Source organism: Laccaria bicolor, genomic scaffold (genome assembly GCF_000143565.1).
Source record: "Laccaria bicolor S238N-H82 LACBIscaffold_2 genomic scaffold, whole genome shotgun sequence".
Lineage (NCBI taxonomy): Eukaryota > Fungi > Basidiomycota > Agaricomycetes > Agaricales > Hydnangiaceae > Laccaria > Laccaria bicolor.
The window spans coordinates 2,699,625-2,716,711 of NW_001889873.1; the positions used below are offsets into that span (position 1 = coordinate 2,699,625).

A 17,087-nucleotide genomic window follows, 5' to 3' on the forward strand; every position below is an offset into this window, starting at 1 on the left:
ACCTTTTACGCTGGTTGTCTCTAAGTCCTGCCGCCAAATCTTGAATTGTACCACATCTCCTGTCCCATGCAGCTTTTCAATCCAGTTTATCATAGCTTCTCTGACTATGTTGCTGCTCACACTATGAGCAATGAGTCTCAACTTTACGCCTACATCTTGTGGGTGCTCGTCACGCTGGTATTCCTCGTAATTTCCATCCTCCATATATCAAGACGACGCTTTGGCGTTTTTGGCGCGATCTGGAATCGTTGGGCTATGCGAAAGTCGAGGCGTCGGCCGTACAAGTTTCTATCGACCAAACGACCAGACACTCCCGCGCGTCCTGCATTCTTTCCTTCTAATGGATGCATACTCGGTATCGTCGCTTTGTTTACTGGCGTTGCATCTCTCGCCCTAGTAGGACCTGATTATATTGTTTTGTCTTCTTGGCGTAAAGATACCAACTCAGCAAATCAATCCCCGCCTGTATTCCACTCCCCCAAGCCTCCAGATAAATTGATCGCAAAATCTTGGTGGACTTCTGCTGGGAGGGCAGGCATTCTTTCATTCGCCCTTCTCCCCCTTTGCGTCGTGTTTGCTCTCAAGTCCTCGCCGTTTGCTCCCTTCTCTTGGCCCTTTGCAACTCAGCTACACTTCGACAAACTTGGAGTTTTTCACCGCTGGACAGCCCGGTTTATATGGCTTATGACGACTTTGCATGTTGCATCGTGGAGTGTTCAATTGTCTCGGGATTGCATTGGATTGGGAGGAGAATCTGCCTACGCATATGCCTGGCGATATGAAAGGTTTATATACGGCTGGTTGGTGCGTATCGTTTACTCCCCCTCTTGCTCCCCCTTCTACTGATTTTGACTTTGACTCTCAGGCGTACGTATTGCTGACCTCCATCCTAGCACTTGCCGCAAAGGCTTTACGCAAGTCTCACTATGAAGCTTTCTATGCTATCCACGTACTACTCGTTCCCTTGATGTTAATTACGTGCGCTCTCCACCATCCACAGATTTGGTGGTGGGCCTTGGGTACTCTAGGACTTTGGATCACCGAACGAGTCTGGCGCTTAGGTCGATATCTTCTTCTCAACGGTTTTTACAGAAGATGCGTCTGTTGGCGTAAAGATTGGCACCTACGTCTCTTGTCTGTGGATAGGGTCGAACCCTACACATACCCTCCAGCACCCTTTCCGTTTACACGTCGCGAAATGACTATCCTTCCGACACCGTTCTGCCCACCACCCGGTTATGCGCATGCAGAACTCCTCGCTGGTGCCACCATTCGCTTAACATATGCCAGTGTGACTCAAATAAAGTGGGCGCCTGGACAACACTTTTTGATTAATATTCCTTCTGTTTCCAAATTCACAACGCATCCGTTTACTACCTGCTCAATATTCCAACAGCCGTCCTCAGAGGAACGCTTGACTGTCATCGTCTTTCTCGTACGTGCTAAAAATGGCTGGACGAAAGATTTATGGGACACGGTTGCATACCATTGCATTCGCGGACGGACATTTATACCTACGGAATCGCCACCCCCTCAAACGTTCTTACCCTCATATGGTCTTTTAATGAAAATGAACATTGAGGGTCCCTTTGGAAGTTCTGTTCGGGCAGCATGGGGGTCATATTCTACCGTGGTTATTGTAGTTGGTGGCTCTGGAGTTAGCTTTGGAATGTCTGTCTTGGAACATCTGTGTCGCTCCATCTCTGGACGTGATTTAGAACGAAGTCACCGACGGCTTGATAACAAATTTAAGACACAACGTGTCCGGTTTGTCTGGTTGGTTCGCGAATTTGGTGATTATCGCAGCACGTCCAGTAATGCATAATTAACCTCCGTTTTTACAGGCCATATTCAATGGTGCGCTTCCGCTATCAAACGCTGTATGGCATTGCTACCAGGATCGGAATTGGAGGTCAACGTCTTTGTCACCAAAGCTCAAGCGGCGCATGGACCCTCGACACGCTTGCCATCTGAGCCTCTTTCACTTGAAAGCACCGTACCTCCCCCTTCTCCGCAGTTTTCCCGCCACTCTTATGGGGAGGCGCTGTTAACCTCCCCTATAGAAAGTGTAGACTCCATTCAGCCCGCTAACAGTGCGACATACCTCAATCAAGGAGATGACGTGGGAACACACGACCTCGTGAACTTGACAAACTATGAAGGGGATCACGAGTTCGAAATACCAGGTGAAAGCTCATTGAACCAGCATATCAGGAAAGAAGGAAAGATACGAAGAGCCATTTCGAGAAAGCTTTCAAATTCTGGACCGGTGGCCTCGACATCCAAGAGAATGTCTCTTAATGTTGACCGCATAGGATCGGATGACTCGTCCTCACCGCAAGCGTATTTGTCTTCAGACAGCCAGCGACTTCGTTCAGGTGTTGACTTTGATGTTTTTGTTTCTGATCGGCGGTCACAAGACTTTCACCAAAGTGACCCATTTCTGTCGCCCTCTACATCTTCAAACTGGGCTCCCCCTTCGCAGCCGTGCTATCCTTCTAGTACCGCCGATCCGAATCTACATTTCCCGCCCCAACTTTTGTTGCCCTCGGACATCAGCGATAACAGAGCATCTGTCGCTTCGCAGCTCTCACCGCAGCTTCCACCACCTTCGGACAGGTCATCTATACATACAGAAAGTCACATTGGAGTTCGCTTAGGGCAAGAAGAGGCTCGAGCTGTTTCCGTTGTCGCAGAGAACGTCCGACCTGGAAAGCCGAAGCTCGACAGGATATTGAGCTACGAGGTCCAGGAGGCGTGTGGACCTGTTTTGGTTGCTTGTAAGCTCCTTTTTTTCTTCACAATCATACCAAGTTCATATTTCTTAGGTTGTGGCCCGACCTCTCTTAATGCTCTTGTGCGAGAGGTTGTCTCCAACCAGATAAACCCGCATGGTCAAGATCGGGATGGCAGAGGTTATGTGGCGCTGATATCTGAAGAGTTCGAGTATTGAGATGATACATAGAAAGCAATGTAGTGTAGTAGCTGATAGAACTTTCATCCTTCAAGTATTGAGCCTGACGCATACTATTTGTGCCTGCTTATTTGCCAAGGGCTTGTGAAGGTCATTCTGTAGCGCTCAGCGGCAAGCAACTGCTGCTGCACGCTCCCAATGGCAACATTCTCTCCTTCCCCGGCGCCTCGTCGCTCGACCCGAATACGGGCTAGATCACCTACCCGAAGGAACCCGACTATTGGTAGGCTGGAAAGCCCCTCCGTGGAAAATTCAAACCTCACCGAAAACGAGTTGTTTCGTTCTGCAATGGATGTTGATGAAGTCCTACCAGATTCAGGACTACCATCCACTGGAGAAACTATATACGCGAAAACTGAAGAGCTCTCCGCGTCATTTTATGCCAATCTACCTGTGGAGATGAAACAAGTTTTGAGGAATGCAGGTGCGCGTTTCGCTTTTGGCCTTAGGTTGGGACGCGTCTCAAACAGCAAAACGACGCGATAGATTTTTGCAAAACACCGTACACTGGCGAAATTGACACCACGACGGGATTTACTTTGGTGGCATCCGCCCAGACATGCTTTGTCTGGCAACACGCTCAGGTATGTCATTGTTATTGATTTCCATTTGCCTTTTTAACCGTTGTGCAAGGCCATCAAAGGGACTCCTACATGCTACATATTCGCTTGCCCTCAGGGCATGCACCAGAACTTACCTCTAGATCGTTGCAATTCACCTTTCCATGCCCTTGTTCCCCACGGATCGTCTCGGGAACCAGGTCTGATCCTCGTCTCTTCTACAGGTCGAATTCGTTTCTGGAATAGTATTAGTATCGGCTTGGCTGGAGGCGATCGTTATGACAGCTCCTCGCTTGATTTTGTGGACGAGGATGACCATGTAACGGCTCTTGTCCGATCCGATGTGCGCGCTTCGCCTCTGTCTCTATCAGCTATTATCACCTAACTTATGCATGCAGCCTCAAACTTTTATTGTGGCGACGAGTCTAGGCAATCTCTATCGCTTGATGATTACATCAACTGGCGGCAAATGCCATTTGACTTCAAAGGTTTTCACCCAACCCGGCTCTCGGTCGTTTTCAAGTCTTCTTCCATCTTTTCTCACTGTCACCCCTTCTATGATGGATCTCAAGTCATATATTCGCTCAATTTCACTTGGCCTTCAGTCATCAACGGGGGAGAGGGATCTATGGGTACTCACTGAAGAGAGGGTTCAAAAATGGGTCATAAAGACTGATGGCTGGGAAGAGAAAAAATTGGATTTGGGAATAGCAGATTCTCTTCAATCTGCGGTTCAAGAGTCCTTAGGTATCCGGCAAGAGCCTGGAGAGTGGTTGCAATGGAGTATCGAGCTTTTGGACTTGGCCGTGGAAGAGTTACGTCGTCCCAGAAAGCATTTTTTAATCGTATTTACCCTCTTTTTCATGCAGTGCTGGAATGGTTGCTGTTCTTCTATCGTACTGTGGAAAGGAGGGTGGCGTAAGCGTTCGGCGCTTGTATGCTCTCGCTCACCTGGCTTTTGAGGGCAAATCGTTCGAAATTGCGGCAATAAAAACTGTGCCATACCAAAGCGTCAGTAGATTTCCGACTACAATATTTCATTTCTAATGTTCGTTTTCATGTACAGACGTCGACATCTTCGGTGCCGGCACACCCTCGAATACAGGTACTTTTCGCAGGTTCTTTGATTGGCGTACAATTTGGCGACGCGGTTGCTCTATGCGCTCGAGGTTTGTCCTAAACACATTATTGTTATCTATGATTCAGATCAGTCGCTTCTAGAATCCGAATATCAAGATAGGTTGGAGTTGAAATCAACCATTGACAGGACGCTGGGCGTAGGCGTAAGCCGGACAGATAATACATTATTGGTTTTGACTGCCACCACATTGATGAAAGTCCACTTGAACATGGAAAAGATTCTTGCTTTCAACCCCGAGTGAGTAATACAATATGAGAATTGTCCCCTTCATTGAATGTGCCGCCAGAACTGGCCGAACCAATCTGATCAAGTCGATCATGATGCAGGCAATACTGTATGGCCCGTCTCCTGAGGTGACTTCATAGTTTTTTCTTTTGATTTCAGCTCATCCTTTCCAGAATCCTTTACATTTCAGTTTTCCCCCCGAAGTAGACGAAGAGAGTTTGATGCGAGGTGCCGAACAACTTAGCAAGGCCGTACTTCGTTCAGGTTTGACCTTTTTGGTTATTTGCATTGACCTCGACTGATTTGCATTGTCAAGATCCGGAAGTCGTGAGGAACAATCATGACTTGAGTGCTCAACTAACGAGCCGGAAAGACCGTTTAAGTTGGCTTATTGGGTTTATCAATGATAATTCAGTTCTCGTCAAAGCAAGTTTCAGTGTTGCTGTATCTTGGTGTGTAGCTCACGTTATCAACAGATGTCGCAACGGAGTCGCCAAAAGTTGGCGATGGACGCTGAAAAGTTGTATGCATCTCATCAGTTATGGCTGCAATATAATGAACTTCTCGCGTTCGTCTCCCTCAGCCTCTCATCTTTCCTGTTTTGATGACTGGTCACAGAGCTCTGCCTAAGCACAGCGTTTTGAACGACTGCGTTCATGCATATATGGCGGATGTGGCAGATGGTCCACACGAAGACGTTATGAGGGCCTTTTTCCGTCTTCGCGTGAGCGATGTGGGAAGTCTCCTCAAGAAAATATTAGATATTGTCACTCTATCGTCGAAGCAGGCGGGACGTGATGTATCACAGCTGTTGGCAGAAGCTAATAGTATCCTTGTGGTACGTTATCTCCAGCCATTCTGAGAAACTCCTTTGATTCGCCTACAGACGGTGTTGAGATCAGCGTTCGATTATCGCGCATATAACCTCAAGGTGTATGGCATTGATCTTCCCATGATTTTCCCATGGACTAGTCGACCTGCAGTCGTTGACACTGTGCTGGCATTGTTCGACGCCACCACCAAGGCTGTGGAATCTAGATACTTTGATTCGTCAAGCCAAGGCAAGCTACAACAATCACAGCTTCCCGAGCTTGCGGCTCTTCTTTTTGAGTGTATCAAAGAAAGATTGGACTGGTTGTCAAGGTAGGTACAGGCATGTCTTCCAAACATTTTATGGAGTATCAACCTACTCTACAAATAGCCCCATTGCTGCGGCTGAGCCCGGTGTCGGGCGCGATAAGGACGAGCTGGAACATAGATTTGCGCTTTTGCGGCCAGAAGTCCTTGAAACATTACGTCAGTTTCTAAAGAGGTTTGCAACTCCCAACTAGACTGAATTTTACATGCCAGGTCGATTCGGACATCAGGATACCGCATTCCAGCTTGCAGAAAAATATCACGATTTTACCTCTCTCGTTGCACTGTGTCACAAAGATGTTGCATACCCACCGACAGAAAATCCGAATCTCGACCGGATCCAGTCATACGTTGATCGATTCAAATATGATTTTGCGAGTCAGCTTTATCGGTGGTATATCCAACATGGTTCGCCTCTTCCTGAAATCAACCGAACTGCTGACACAAACATCATTCAGGCGAGCTCCGTGTCATGTTTAATCAATCCTCTGCCCTGCAGACCGGATATCTGGAGCGATTTTTCTCTGAAGAACCCAACCCGGCAATCTCATGGATCTACAACATTGGGAAAGAGCACTACGGGCGGGCAGCGGCGGACCTTCTCGAGGAAGCTTCCAAGGCCAGCAACCTCGAAGTGAAACATGTGAACATATTTTGCTCTGCGTTTTCTAATCGCTGAACCTTTACATCTTGCCCAGTTGATGCTCAGTGTTGGGAAGCTATCACACCTAGCGCAACTCCATGAAACAAGTGTCTCTGCTGACCAGTCTGTTCTCGACGGTGATACACCTTCCCACTCTCGATATCCGAATCTGACTCTCTCCAAGCCTTTCATGATGACCTCGATTTCATCGGCGTGCATGAAACCTTGTTGCAGGACTTCCGAACAGCGATTGAAGGGCTTCGCGGCCGGCACTCTCTGGAGAATCAAATCGAACACATTACCAAAGCGAAGGCTTCCCCTCTCATAGACCAAAATGCCTTGGCAAATGTAGCATTTTTTTTTTGATGATTCAATCGGTTGATTCATCTTACGCAGGTTTTCAAAGACCTGCTGAGGCAGCTTTTACAAGGCAGGGCCCTGTCGGTTGAGGATATCGTCGACCTCTTGACTCTCAAAGATAACACAACAAGTGTCGAAGACTATGCTACGGCTCTGCATCTTTTGGCTCGCGTCGATGTAAATGTGGTGTTACCTTGAACGACTTTATAATTGCTCAACTGGACTGTCACAGAATTTACCTGAAGCTCGAAAATTGTCTGCTTTCCGCACTATTTGGAGGCGAATCTTCTTGCATGACGAGTAAGCCCTATCCAAGCCGATCCTTGATTTCGCGGCTGACCAGCAATAAAAGCTGGGATAACATTCGAAGAACTGCCAACATATCTGATGCTGAATTGAAGGAACGCTTCCAGAATACCGCTTTATACGCAACGCTTCATTTGATCCTTCCGAGTAGAAACCAACCGAACGGTTTCGTGACTGAACCAAATTTCGCATTGGTAATTCCATCAACTGCGGAGGTCGCCTCTCGGTGGCCTGGTATTTCAGAGGAGCAAGTGGACGCAATCGTCCGGGACTACACTACGGAGTGTGATAGGCTTGGGGATTTGGACCTGGAAGATGTATACCATCGGGTGTATGAGCTAGCCGTACATGATAAGGTATGGCAAGGGTCGACAGCCGAGTGAGCAAGGAGGGCGGTGAGGACGTTTATAATGTTTAGAACTCATATCATCTATTTTCTTCCAATGCTGGAAAACCTGCTCCACATTTTCTGGTATTTGAGACGGACCGCTAGGAAGATGAGGCGTATGTTTCGACTTCGCCACTCCCTTGTATACCTATCTGTACGCTGGGCCTCTTGTATAAGCCATTGTTTGTAGAATTCTGACAAGGCAATTTCTCCATCACGAGGCGTCGCAGATGGGGGAAGACTATCGAGGATAGCCGCTTTTCCAGCATTGAAGCGAGAATTACTCTGTCAACTTGTGTGTGAGCTCTTCAGCGAAAACGTCGATCGTGAAATACACACGTCTAGCCAAAAGTTATGGTGGAAAGCGTCTAGGTACTGTCGTTGTAGCTTGTATTGAAATTCGTAATCCCCAAGGTTGTCCAGAGAGGCAGTATTGAACTCTGATAAGGAATAAGGATGGCGTAGGCTGGTGGGTGTTGACGCCGCTATTGAATCGTCATAGATGATGGGACGTATGTGAGAAATAGGGTGAGGAGGCGCAACGCGGTCGCATCGTCGGGCAGACGTCCGTAGCCTACGGACAGCCTGTCTGGTTGGGTTCATTAGCGAAAGTAGGAGTGCTGATTTTTTTGAGTAATATTTATTTACTGTAAATAAAATAAGACTACGAAAATAACTCTTGGAAGGACTTTTTCATATCTTTGACTGGTGGTAGCCCGACGTCCTCCACAATATCATCCAAAAGCCCACTCCCTCCCTGTCCTGGTTTCACTACTTTACCATTGAAAAGACTAAAACCCTCAGGAGTGTTTTCGATATCGAGGAGATTGTGTGAGGGTCCACCTCCTGGATGAGTGTCACCAGCAACAACCAGAAGCTTGGGCAGTAACGTTTCTTGGTCAGTCCCGTTAGCCACAGGGGGTGACGAATCCCAGAAGTCCGGAACGTAAGGCTGAAACGAATAATTATAAGGCACCGTAACGCAGGAAGGAGAAGCGGTATGGCGTGATAACCAGTGGAGGTTGCTTCATTTCAGCAATGACGATGGAATAACACGCACAATTTGGATTGGGAGTTCAGCATCAGGCTGAGATATATCAGGCAGCAGAGTATATAAGAAAGTCTCTTCGGCTTTGTTGAAAGTCAGTGGTTGAGGCGATTGTGGTCTTCCTGGTGCAACACTTGGTTGATTTGATATATTCCGAGCTCCACCCGCGTGAATGGTATCGAGTCGTTCCAGCCTCGGAGTGAGCATTGCTTTATTGCCTTTTCTATCAACAAGGTTGGTGTTGGTGATAGTACGGAAGGGTTCCGGACGTACACGGATAAGCCACGAGCTTTTGCTTCCTGCCTCAACCGGGCAACAGATTTGCTTTGCCATGAATAAGCGGTGGAGGCCAAAGCCCTTTTAGGAAGCAGGACGACGAGGGGGTGAGCCGGGGTGAGCTTGAGAAAAAGCATCAAGGTGGATGATGGTTAAAAATTCATTTATTTAAACAGATATAAATATAGATTGTCCACGATAGTACTATGACATCGCCTCAATCGCCTCGTGTCTTCATCGTGTCCCTCTCCGAGATTATGCCTCTTGAGCTATAAGATTTCTCTTTCACCATCATGCTTCTCTCTCCAGCGTAGGCGCTGTCTCCTTTTCTTTTCTCCGACGTACGTCTCATCTTTCCTGGTGATTGCCCTCCTTGATAGATCCACAAGCGCAAGTCTTCCTTCCCAGTCCTTTTGGGGCAAGTTCAAGCCAAAGAACAAGGAAACCGATATGCGCGACAAGCAAGCCCAGATGGCTCTCGCACGGCAGCGTCTACTCACCCTTGCCTATGGCGACATGGAGACTATCCGTATGGTGCGCATATATTCCTCTTATGTGGCTCAAATTCATCTCCAGACCCTTGAAAACAGCTCCCTAATAGTTATGCAGTGCGTCTGGCATTTACTGACATACCTCTAACCATGACTAATGTTTATTAGGAACTCGATGCCGTCGCCCGAGATTGGACAAAGCCACCGCCAGAGGCAGTTTTCAGTTTGCGTGTTCCAGTCGAGTATGCCTCACTTCATGCTGCAGTAAGCTTGCAAAAAAGTTTTCATACGATCCCAGTTGCTTACGTGTGTTTGAAGCGACTGGTAGCTGGTCCCTACATCTACGTAGGTTCTGGTTCTTATATGAACCCAGACGGTTCTTTGAATATACATTCATAGCTTACAGGCGAAGACTCGTATCAAATTGCAGTCATGGGTGTACAAGGGCTTCGTGTCGAGATCGTCAGTGACGCTCCTCCACCTCCAGATGACCCACCGTGAGTAAAGTTCAAGATGAAGAAATGTTCACCTATCTCATTTCACTTTCGAAATATGTAGCCCACCTCCGTAAGCTATTCTTCACACATCGCGCCCTCCACGTCTTGAGAACATTTCACAGTCCGCCGCCTGTTCTTGAAATGCCCGCTACATTCAATCTGGAATTGACGCCAGGTCAACATGTCGCACTCGACGTTATGGTAAACTCTGACGAACTTGACATGGCCCGCATGGAGGATGGGACGACGGTGGATGGTATGTTCTGGGGAAAGCTTGATATTGTTCACCAGGGTGATACGCACAAGATGGAGTTCAGCGGCACGCGCCTGCCTCCCAATGAAGAATACACGCCCGAATTTATGTTTGACTCACGAGTAATGACCAAACTCGCTGTTGCTGCCAAGCCCACTACAGCAAAATGTCATTTGACTATACTATCACCGGCCATGCAGTATTGCGATGTGGTGCTCTCATTTTCTCCGCTGTGGAAGCTAGGTATTACCTGGCCACCTGCAGAAGGTGTAGGTGAGAACAAGGTCAAATATTTCTTGCGTGTCCATCCTGGTGGGGCACTGGAGCACTTCGAAAGCGAGCTGGTATCAACTGCGTTGTACTACGAGGCAGTGTAAGCCATTTTCCAATCCTCCTATTGGTCTGGTTATAACTCACCGTATTAATAGTCCAGACCCCACAATGGTCGACCCAAATGACTACATAGCTCCTAGAAACGGCTTTGCAATGTCCTTTCGCGACTTTATTCCACACCTAATGATGGTATTGGACCAACTAGGAATGTCTCTGCACGCTCGAACCGCCTTTGTAAAGTATGTGCAATCACAAACTGACCTGGTTTTGATGCTCAATTGAATTTATAAAGCAACAACATGTCAGCCTTCTCAGCGCACAAAAATATCGCCTATAGATTCCTATCGCCAAGCAAAATTGCGGCTGCCATTGACATCACTGTCTCAGCTGATCCATGCGTTTTCACTCGGATATTTCTAATCTTCCGTGGACTTAGCGACGATGACCTTGGACTCTTTTCTGGCGCGGGGGAGAAGGAGGCCAACGCGGCCAACTGGCGAGAAGTGGTTGGGTGGTCGGAGGACTCAAAGGACCCTACGATGTTTCGTGTGCTGGAGACCTCGGTTTTGGAAGTATCCTGAGGTTCCTCTCTCTCTGAATACCAGTTACGCTGCCATTATACCTCTCAACTTATTACCATCATTAGTACTCTTCTTTGCTCTGGAATATGCTCATTGCTGTTGTACATTTAACTGGCTATTGGAACGTCTGTAACATTCACGTGCTCTGTGACGTAGTCACGTCAAGCCTAAGTTGAAGTCACCTCATCTCATAGCTCACCTATTTATTCTCCAGCAAAATGGTCAAATTATCGCAATAGTATGTCCATGTTACTGCAGAGATTGCAACTTACTGATGATTTTATCAACAGCGAGATTGAGCGCGAGGCGAATATCGCAAGGAACCGCGCCCTTCTTGAACAACTTGAGCTCAAACAAGCCGTTGAGAATTTAGACGTTCCTAAGCACAAGGGCGCGGCGAAGTCCACAGCAAAGCCCGTTCAACCTGCCAAAAGAGTAAAGCGTGAACGACAGGAGCCTGAAGCTCCACGGCGTCAGTCGGCGCGTTTAAGGAAGGATACCTTTGATCCAGATGAAAGTCCGTCCAAAAGACAAAAGCGTGAGGTGTGTTTATCATTGATTTTTCATATATAGTGGTTAATATATTTATCTAGCAAGAGCAACGTGCTGAGGAGGAGGAGAGGTTAGCAGCAGAAGAACAAGCGCGAATAGCAAAAAAGCCACGGCATCAGAAGCTTGATCTCATATCTCTTACTGAAAATGGACCAGAAGACGCATCTACGCTGTCGGAGGCGCTGGAAAGCGTTGCTCAATCATCAGGGTCACGGCACCTTGCTGATCCTGATGCGTTCTTGTTTGACGGCACCCAAGAGGCTGCCGCTGTAAAGGACTTGAAAGAGAGATTGCAAGGCATGAAGGTTGTCTCTCGTGCCAAAGTAACTCAAGACAGAATCTATTGTGCTGCGTATCACCCGGAAGTTACAAAAGATCTCATTTTTTTTGGAGGTTTGTTATATTGTGCTTCATTGTAAACATTGCCCTAATAATTATTGAATCAGATAAGCACGGTCAATTGGGAATATGGGATGCCAGAGCGCAAGGTGATGAAGTCGATGAAGATGGAGATATTTCCCTTGTCGAAAATGAGGGAGGGAAGTACTGGAGATTACAGTTGCACTGGCCTGCATCATCAAAGTCGTCAATATCGAGTATCAAGTTGGATCCGACCAATACCCACAGCGTACGCTCAATTCTTTCCAATGAAATGGCGGGTTTACACTCTTATCAAGGTTTACACAAGTTCCTACGACTGCACTATTCGACACTTGTCCTTTACGACAGGTGTTTCGGAGGAGATCTTCGCGTCGAGCAATGGCGAACTTATATGCAGCATCGATTTAACATCCACCGGAAATGAAATGTGGGTCTCAGATGGCGCAGGCGGTGCAACTCATTTGGACCTACGCGAAAAGAGCTCCAAGCGGAGACGGTATGTTTTGTCTGAGCAGAAGATTGGTTGCATTAGCATCAACCCCACGCGAAATCATTTTGTTCTCACGGCCAGTAACAGCCGCCTACTCAAGTAAGTTTTGTTTTTCTTCGAGTTCTGACATTCGATTGAGTAATGCTTTAGAATCTGGGATGTTCGAAAGTTGCAGGGCATGAAATCTGGGACTAATTTTACAAGGAGTTCTGACGATGGCGTGACTACCTCCACCCTGGAATTTGACACAGAAGTGGTTTCCAAATTCTTGGAATCTAAGCAGGGTGAAGGGTGTTTGCGGGGAGAATGGCGCCATGATAAATCAGCGAGCTCCGCTTACTGGGATCCAAGAGGCCGCCAAATTGTTAGCACGAGTTATGACGACACAATCAGATGTAAGCACTGGGGGTGTTTTGGTGAAGCACACATACCTAAAGTGTTCGCACAGTGTGGGACCTCGAATCGAATCTCTTTAGCTCACCCGATCTATTCCCAAACTTGAAACCCTTCAGCCGCATTAAACACAATTGTCAAACGGTCAGCTTTCTACCTGTTGGCTCCAAATTGAATTTCTGAAATTGTTCTATCAGGGTAAATGGCTTACAATCCTGCGAGCCCAGTGGACACAGAATCCTGAAGTTTATCCCCACTTTACAGTAAGCGTTAGTTCCTCCCAGTCATCTCCTCTCAGCTAAACCACCTATAGATCGCTAACATGAATCATGCACTGGATATATACTCTTGCAAGGTAAGCAACTTTCCGTGAGATTGTCGCAGCGCATTTAATTCTCACCTATTTTCATAGGGTGATCTCTTGGCACGACTTGCAGACCCAACGCGGTGTGGCTTATTTTTATAAATCTCCTTGCTGCTGCTAATTGAATCGTTGCCCTTCAGTATTTCTGCCGTTCAAGCGGTGACGTGTTCGCATCCCAGCATTGTCGAAAGAGCCGCGAGTGGAAATGCGAGCGGTCGTTGCATTCTCTGGGCTCCCCAAGACTCGTAGTGGAGGAACCAACACCCTCATCTACCAGAATATTTGAATATTGAATTATTTGCCAAAGCCAACTTAAATTATCTACCCCCCGGTTGCTGTTACACGAAGAGAGAATGATACTCGCTATACATATATACTACCATCCCAATCTTCTTCTGTTGTTGACGCCTTCGGTATTGACGAGGCCTCATCTTGCGATGTAGAAGTATTCATTTCGATTTCCCGAACAAGATCCCACATGTCGTGGTCCTCGTCCATGGGAGTTGCTTGAGGGGCAGGCTGACTAAGTCTTGGTGGTTGATAATCGTCGACAGTGCTCCAAAACGATTCTTCGTCATCCTCCATCGGTGCAGGGGGCTTCTCTCGGGAAAGAGCTGACTCTTCTCGAATGAGAGCTTCAATATCATCATCATGCAGATCATACTCGGATGCTGATGATGGAGGTCGGGATGGCATTGGAGAAGAGGTTTGTGAAAAGATGGGGGATGCGGGTTGTCCAGGATGAAGTTCGTCTTCCGATGGTGGTGCCTTCCTTGTTACATCGTCGTCGTCCATGTCGTCTTCAGTATTCGCCCTTGCCTTTGTAATGCCATGGGCTTCGTCGCGCCAGACAGACAGAGACACCTTACGAAACAAAGATTATCAAAGAATTCTGGCCTTTGAAACCACTCACGTTCATACGCCTTGAATGGCATAGTTTCTCGACACGTTCCACGGTATCCCTAAACGGTGTCTTGGGGTACAAGCTGTGGGTCCAAAACTGATAAACCTGAAGGAGGCGATTAAGGTCTGTAGCCTGATATTTTTTAGTTAGCCAAGAACTGATAAATATAAAGAGGAAACCCATGCACTTCATGTCCCTTCCCCTCGATTCTAAAATTCTTCACATCCTTAATGAGTTGAGGAAAGCCGCTCGGACCCAGCAATCTGCCTTCGTTGAGTTGCGCCGGTCTGCGTCGCTCCTTCTTTTGGTCTCCTTCTTTATCTTTTCCTTTGGTTTTCCCCTGCTCCTCCCTTCGATCTCCAGTGTCATGAGGTGGGGAGCTGCTAGGGAGAATCTCGTGTGGTGTTAGGGATGGCGCTGCTTGTTTGTGACGGGCTTCCGCTCTGCGGCGAACCGCTTCGATGTCCAGAGCAGGGGGTAATGATGTAAACTCCTCCTCATCCACATCTTGAAAGAGGGCATCGATGTCGATATCTTGCTGTGGAGGTGGTTTGCGGGCTACGCGACGTGGTGCCTGGTCGTCGTCGTCATCGTCCGATTCTACTAGAAAGAGAGGGCGCTTGGAGCGCGTAGGGGCTTCAACTTCATCTTGGTGTGCCACGGGTTCGTCCCAGATATCGTCAATATTGGAAGAGTTCATGGACGCGTTGTTGATGCTTGTTTGGATCACGCGATCACTGGAATAAATCTTTCTCTCAACGATGACCGTGAACAGTGACCCCGACGTTGTTGATGGCATCGAGTATTGGACTACGCAACCCGCAAGTAATGATGGAGTTCTAGGTGGTTATGGATTAGGGGTAAAGGAATTTTTATCATCGTTCGTTCCAATGTGTTCATCTAGCCTCTAAAGTCCCTTCCGAGGATAGATTCGTTGGGCTCAAGGCTCTTCCTACTCGACCTGTATCCCGATCTATCAACTGTTCCATCCTCACGTCGTTCTCTCACTTCTTCCAATCCTCCCACAAGGACACGAGCTCTGGACGTCGGGGCTGGTATCGGTCGTGTCACCGCGGACGTCCTCCTCTATCTTGTTTCTGACGTCGTTCTTCTTGAACCGGTAGATCCGTTTGTTCAAGAAGCCCTCGCTCGTGCGCGCTCGAGCACTATCAACTCTGACCTGCCCCGAGGTCATCCGTCCTGGCCTGGAATCGCGGATCAGACGAAGAGCGTTACCATCCTACAGGGAACTTTGCAAGAGTTCGATCCTCTAGCCCCTCATCGTGTCAAGTTCTTGGATCGCGTGGGTTATCAGCCTCCCCGTCCCGCGGACGAGATTGGGGCTGGCTTTGACGTTATCTGGTGTCAGTGGTGCCTGGGTCATTTGAATGATCGTGATTTAGTCGCGTTCTTCCGACGCAGCCATGACGCTTTAAGAGGCAAAGCTGGAAAGGGTCTCATCGTAGTGAAGGAAAACATATGTCAGGATCGTGAAGATGGCACGGGTGAATCCATATTCGACGAGCAGGATTCAAGTTTAACTAGGTTTGTATTTCCTGTCCCTCGATTCCGTATCTCATCATTCCGTAGATCGGACCTGGCTTGGAAAGATATATTTAAACAAGCTGGACTAAAACTTGTAAAAGAGAAAGTCCAGGAAGGTCTGCCAGAGGGCTTGTATGTCGTAAAAATGTGGGTATTCTTCATTTTGACGTCCTGTTTGTTTTTAACGAAGATAATTACAGGTATGGTTTACGTTGAGAAACTGTTACATATCCCAATCACAACTTATCGTACATGTATGGAAGAAAGATGTCAAGAAGAAAATCCTATCAGGTATCATAAAGGGACGTGAGATTGTTAGTGTCTCGCTCTCCAAAGTACTTCTATTTGAAGCTACCGCTCGCCTGAAGGTCTTCCGCTACAACTGCATCGCTGAGACTATGTCGTCTCTTCGATGCTTTGGTCTCTGCTCTCGTTTTCAGCCCAGGGAACATATTGCGGACGAGCTGATCTAGTTGGGGCCAAATTTCGTCCGACGTATGTCCAGAGAGAGATTTGACTGCCAATTTGTGCGGGCGATGGAAGGACAGTTGATGCGGGTGTTGATGGCGATCAAATGGAGAATGTGCAGCTGAACTGGCGGAGGTTGAGAAATACGAGAGCAGTGGCGATGTAGAAGCATAAAATGCGGCGAGACGACGAGAGAATATTTCCTAAGATAAGCAGAGGTGAGTGGTTGCTAACAGGGGGTTAAGAAGCACGGCATACCGGATTATCGTCAGGACGTTTCGTTAACGGCTCTCCTGTTACATCGTCATACCCCTCGACTCTGGGTCGATTGTACGACATGTTATAAACACGTCCTGAAGGAAGATGTATCCAGCGATCAGATATCCGGCTCAAGATAACATCGTCTGGTACATCTAAATTGACCACAAGCGTTATGGGTATATTTTGTTTTCTACGACGTCGAATTAGGATTAAGCCCACAAACAAATGGGGGGAGCCTTACTTTAGATGTACATCTAAGAGTTTTCCCTGGCCAAGAGTGCGGGGGAAACCGTCTAGAATCCAATGCTAGGGTTATTGAGTCAGCTCCAAAGATTGCAAGAGAAGGGCATATTATACTTTGGGTTGTATGCGGTCCAACTTTGAAGCAACTACCTTCAAGACGACGTCATCTGGCAGCAACTTGCCCCGCGCCATGATGTCTTCCGCCTCTTTGCCGACGTCGGTGCCTTCGGCAATATGTTGACGAAGCAGGTCACCAGTAGACAGACTCATAAC

General features: G+C 47.6%; 8 protein-coding genes across 8 annotated transcripts; 5 read left to right on the plus strand and 3 right to left on the minus strand.

Moving 5' to 3' along the window:
* Positions 1–66: 66 nt before the first annotated feature.
* On the plus strand, positions 67–2,953 carry LACBIDRAFT_306020 (uncharacterized protein; the record flags this gene model as incomplete). The annotated part of the gene is made up of 4 exons (XM_001874839.1): positions 67–804; positions 866–1,793; positions 1,845–2,780; positions 2,829–2,953. 4 exons carry the CDS (start codon positions 67–69, stop codon positions 2,951–2,953), a joined length of 2,727 nt encoding a protein of 908 aa, XP_001874874.1.
* Positions 2,954–3,112: 159 nt separating this feature from the next.
* Positions 3,113–7,729, plus strand: LACBIDRAFT_306021 (uncharacterized protein; the record flags this gene model as incomplete). Its single annotated transcript, XM_001874840.1, has 21 exons — positions 3,113–3,398; positions 3,461–3,558; positions 3,608–3,877; positions 3,933–4,348; positions 4,404–4,545; positions 4,601–4,703; positions 4,756–4,912; positions 4,962–5,028; positions 5,074–5,164; positions 5,217–5,326; positions 5,377–5,468; positions 5,519–5,738; positions 5,787–6,043; positions 6,102–6,196; positions 6,251–6,445; positions 6,496–6,680; positions 6,736–6,817; positions 6,865–7,028; positions 7,077–7,217; positions 7,273–7,340; positions 7,393–7,729. The coding sequence occupies 21 exons, from the start codon at positions 3,113–3,115 to the stop codon at positions 7,727–7,729; spliced, it is 3,576 nt and encodes a 1,191-aa protein (XP_001874875.1).
* Positions 7,730–7,776: 47 nt separating this feature from the next.
* On the minus strand, positions 7,777–8,337 carry LACBIDRAFT_306022 (uncharacterized protein; the record flags this gene model as incomplete). Its single annotated transcript, XM_001875374.1, has 2 exons — positions 7,777–8,019; positions 8,074–8,337. 2 exons carry the CDS (start codon positions 8,335–8,337, stop codon positions 7,777–7,779), a joined length of 507 nt encoding a protein of 168 aa, XP_001875409.1.
* On the minus strand, positions 8,337–9,206 carry LACBIDRAFT_292278 (uncharacterized protein). The gene is made up of 3 exons (XM_001875375.1): positions 9,056–9,206; positions 8,795–9,005; positions 8,337–8,686 (listed from the first exon to the last, which is right to left on the minus strand). Exons 1-3 carry the CDS (start codon positions 9,193–9,195, stop codon positions 8,399–8,401), a joined length of 639 nt encoding a protein of 212 aa, XP_001875410.1. The 5' UTR covers positions 9,196–9,206; the 3' UTR covers positions 8,337–8,398.
* A 101-nt stretch (positions 9,207–9,307) lies between these two features.
* Positions 9,308–11,324, plus strand: LACBIDRAFT_306024 (uncharacterized protein). The gene is made up of 9 exons (XM_001874841.1): positions 9,308–9,368; positions 9,439–9,592; positions 9,649–9,666; positions 9,718–9,894; positions 9,949–10,046; positions 10,108–10,116; positions 10,169–10,672; positions 10,728–10,871; positions 10,925–11,324. The coding sequence occupies exons 2-9, from the start codon at positions 9,509–9,511 to the stop codon at positions 11,211–11,213; spliced, it is 1,323 nt and encodes a 440-aa protein (XP_001874876.1). The 5' UTR covers positions 9,308–9,368; positions 9,439–9,508; the 3' UTR covers positions 11,214–11,324.
* Positions 11,325–11,431: 107 nt separating this feature from the next.
* Positions 11,432–13,642, plus strand: LACBIDRAFT_306025 (uncharacterized protein; the record flags this gene model as incomplete). The annotated part of the gene is made up of 11 exons (XM_001874842.1): positions 11,432–11,451; positions 11,504–11,756; positions 11,807–12,158; positions 12,212–12,393; positions 12,443–12,735; positions 12,787–13,031; positions 13,085–13,173; positions 13,227–13,292; positions 13,343–13,384; positions 13,442–13,476; positions 13,534–13,642. The coding sequence occupies 11 exons, from the start codon at positions 11,432–11,434 to the stop codon at positions 13,640–13,642; spliced, it is 1,686 nt and encodes a 561-aa protein (XP_001874877.1).
* Positions 13,643–13,756: 114 nt separating this feature from the next.
* Positions 13,757–14,997, minus strand: LACBIDRAFT_306026 (uncharacterized protein; the record flags this gene model as incomplete). The annotated part of the gene is made up of 3 exons (XM_001875376.1): positions 13,757–14,257; positions 14,307–14,429; positions 14,485–14,997. The coding sequence occupies 3 exons, from the start codon at positions 14,995–14,997 to the stop codon at positions 13,757–13,759; spliced, it is 1,137 nt and encodes a 378-aa protein (XP_001875411.1).
* A 61-nt stretch (positions 14,998–15,058) lies between these two features.
* Positions 15,059–16,140, plus strand: LACBIDRAFT_182129 (uncharacterized protein; the record flags this gene model as incomplete). Its single annotated transcript, XM_001874843.1, has 5 exons — positions 15,059–15,157; positions 15,211–15,528; positions 15,634–15,842; positions 15,888–15,989; positions 16,043–16,140. 5 exons carry the CDS (start codon positions 15,059–15,061, stop codon positions 16,056–16,058), a joined length of 744 nt encoding a protein of 247 aa, XP_001874878.1. The 3' UTR covers positions 16,059–16,140.
* Between the last annotated feature and the right edge of the window lie 947 nt (positions 16,141–17,087).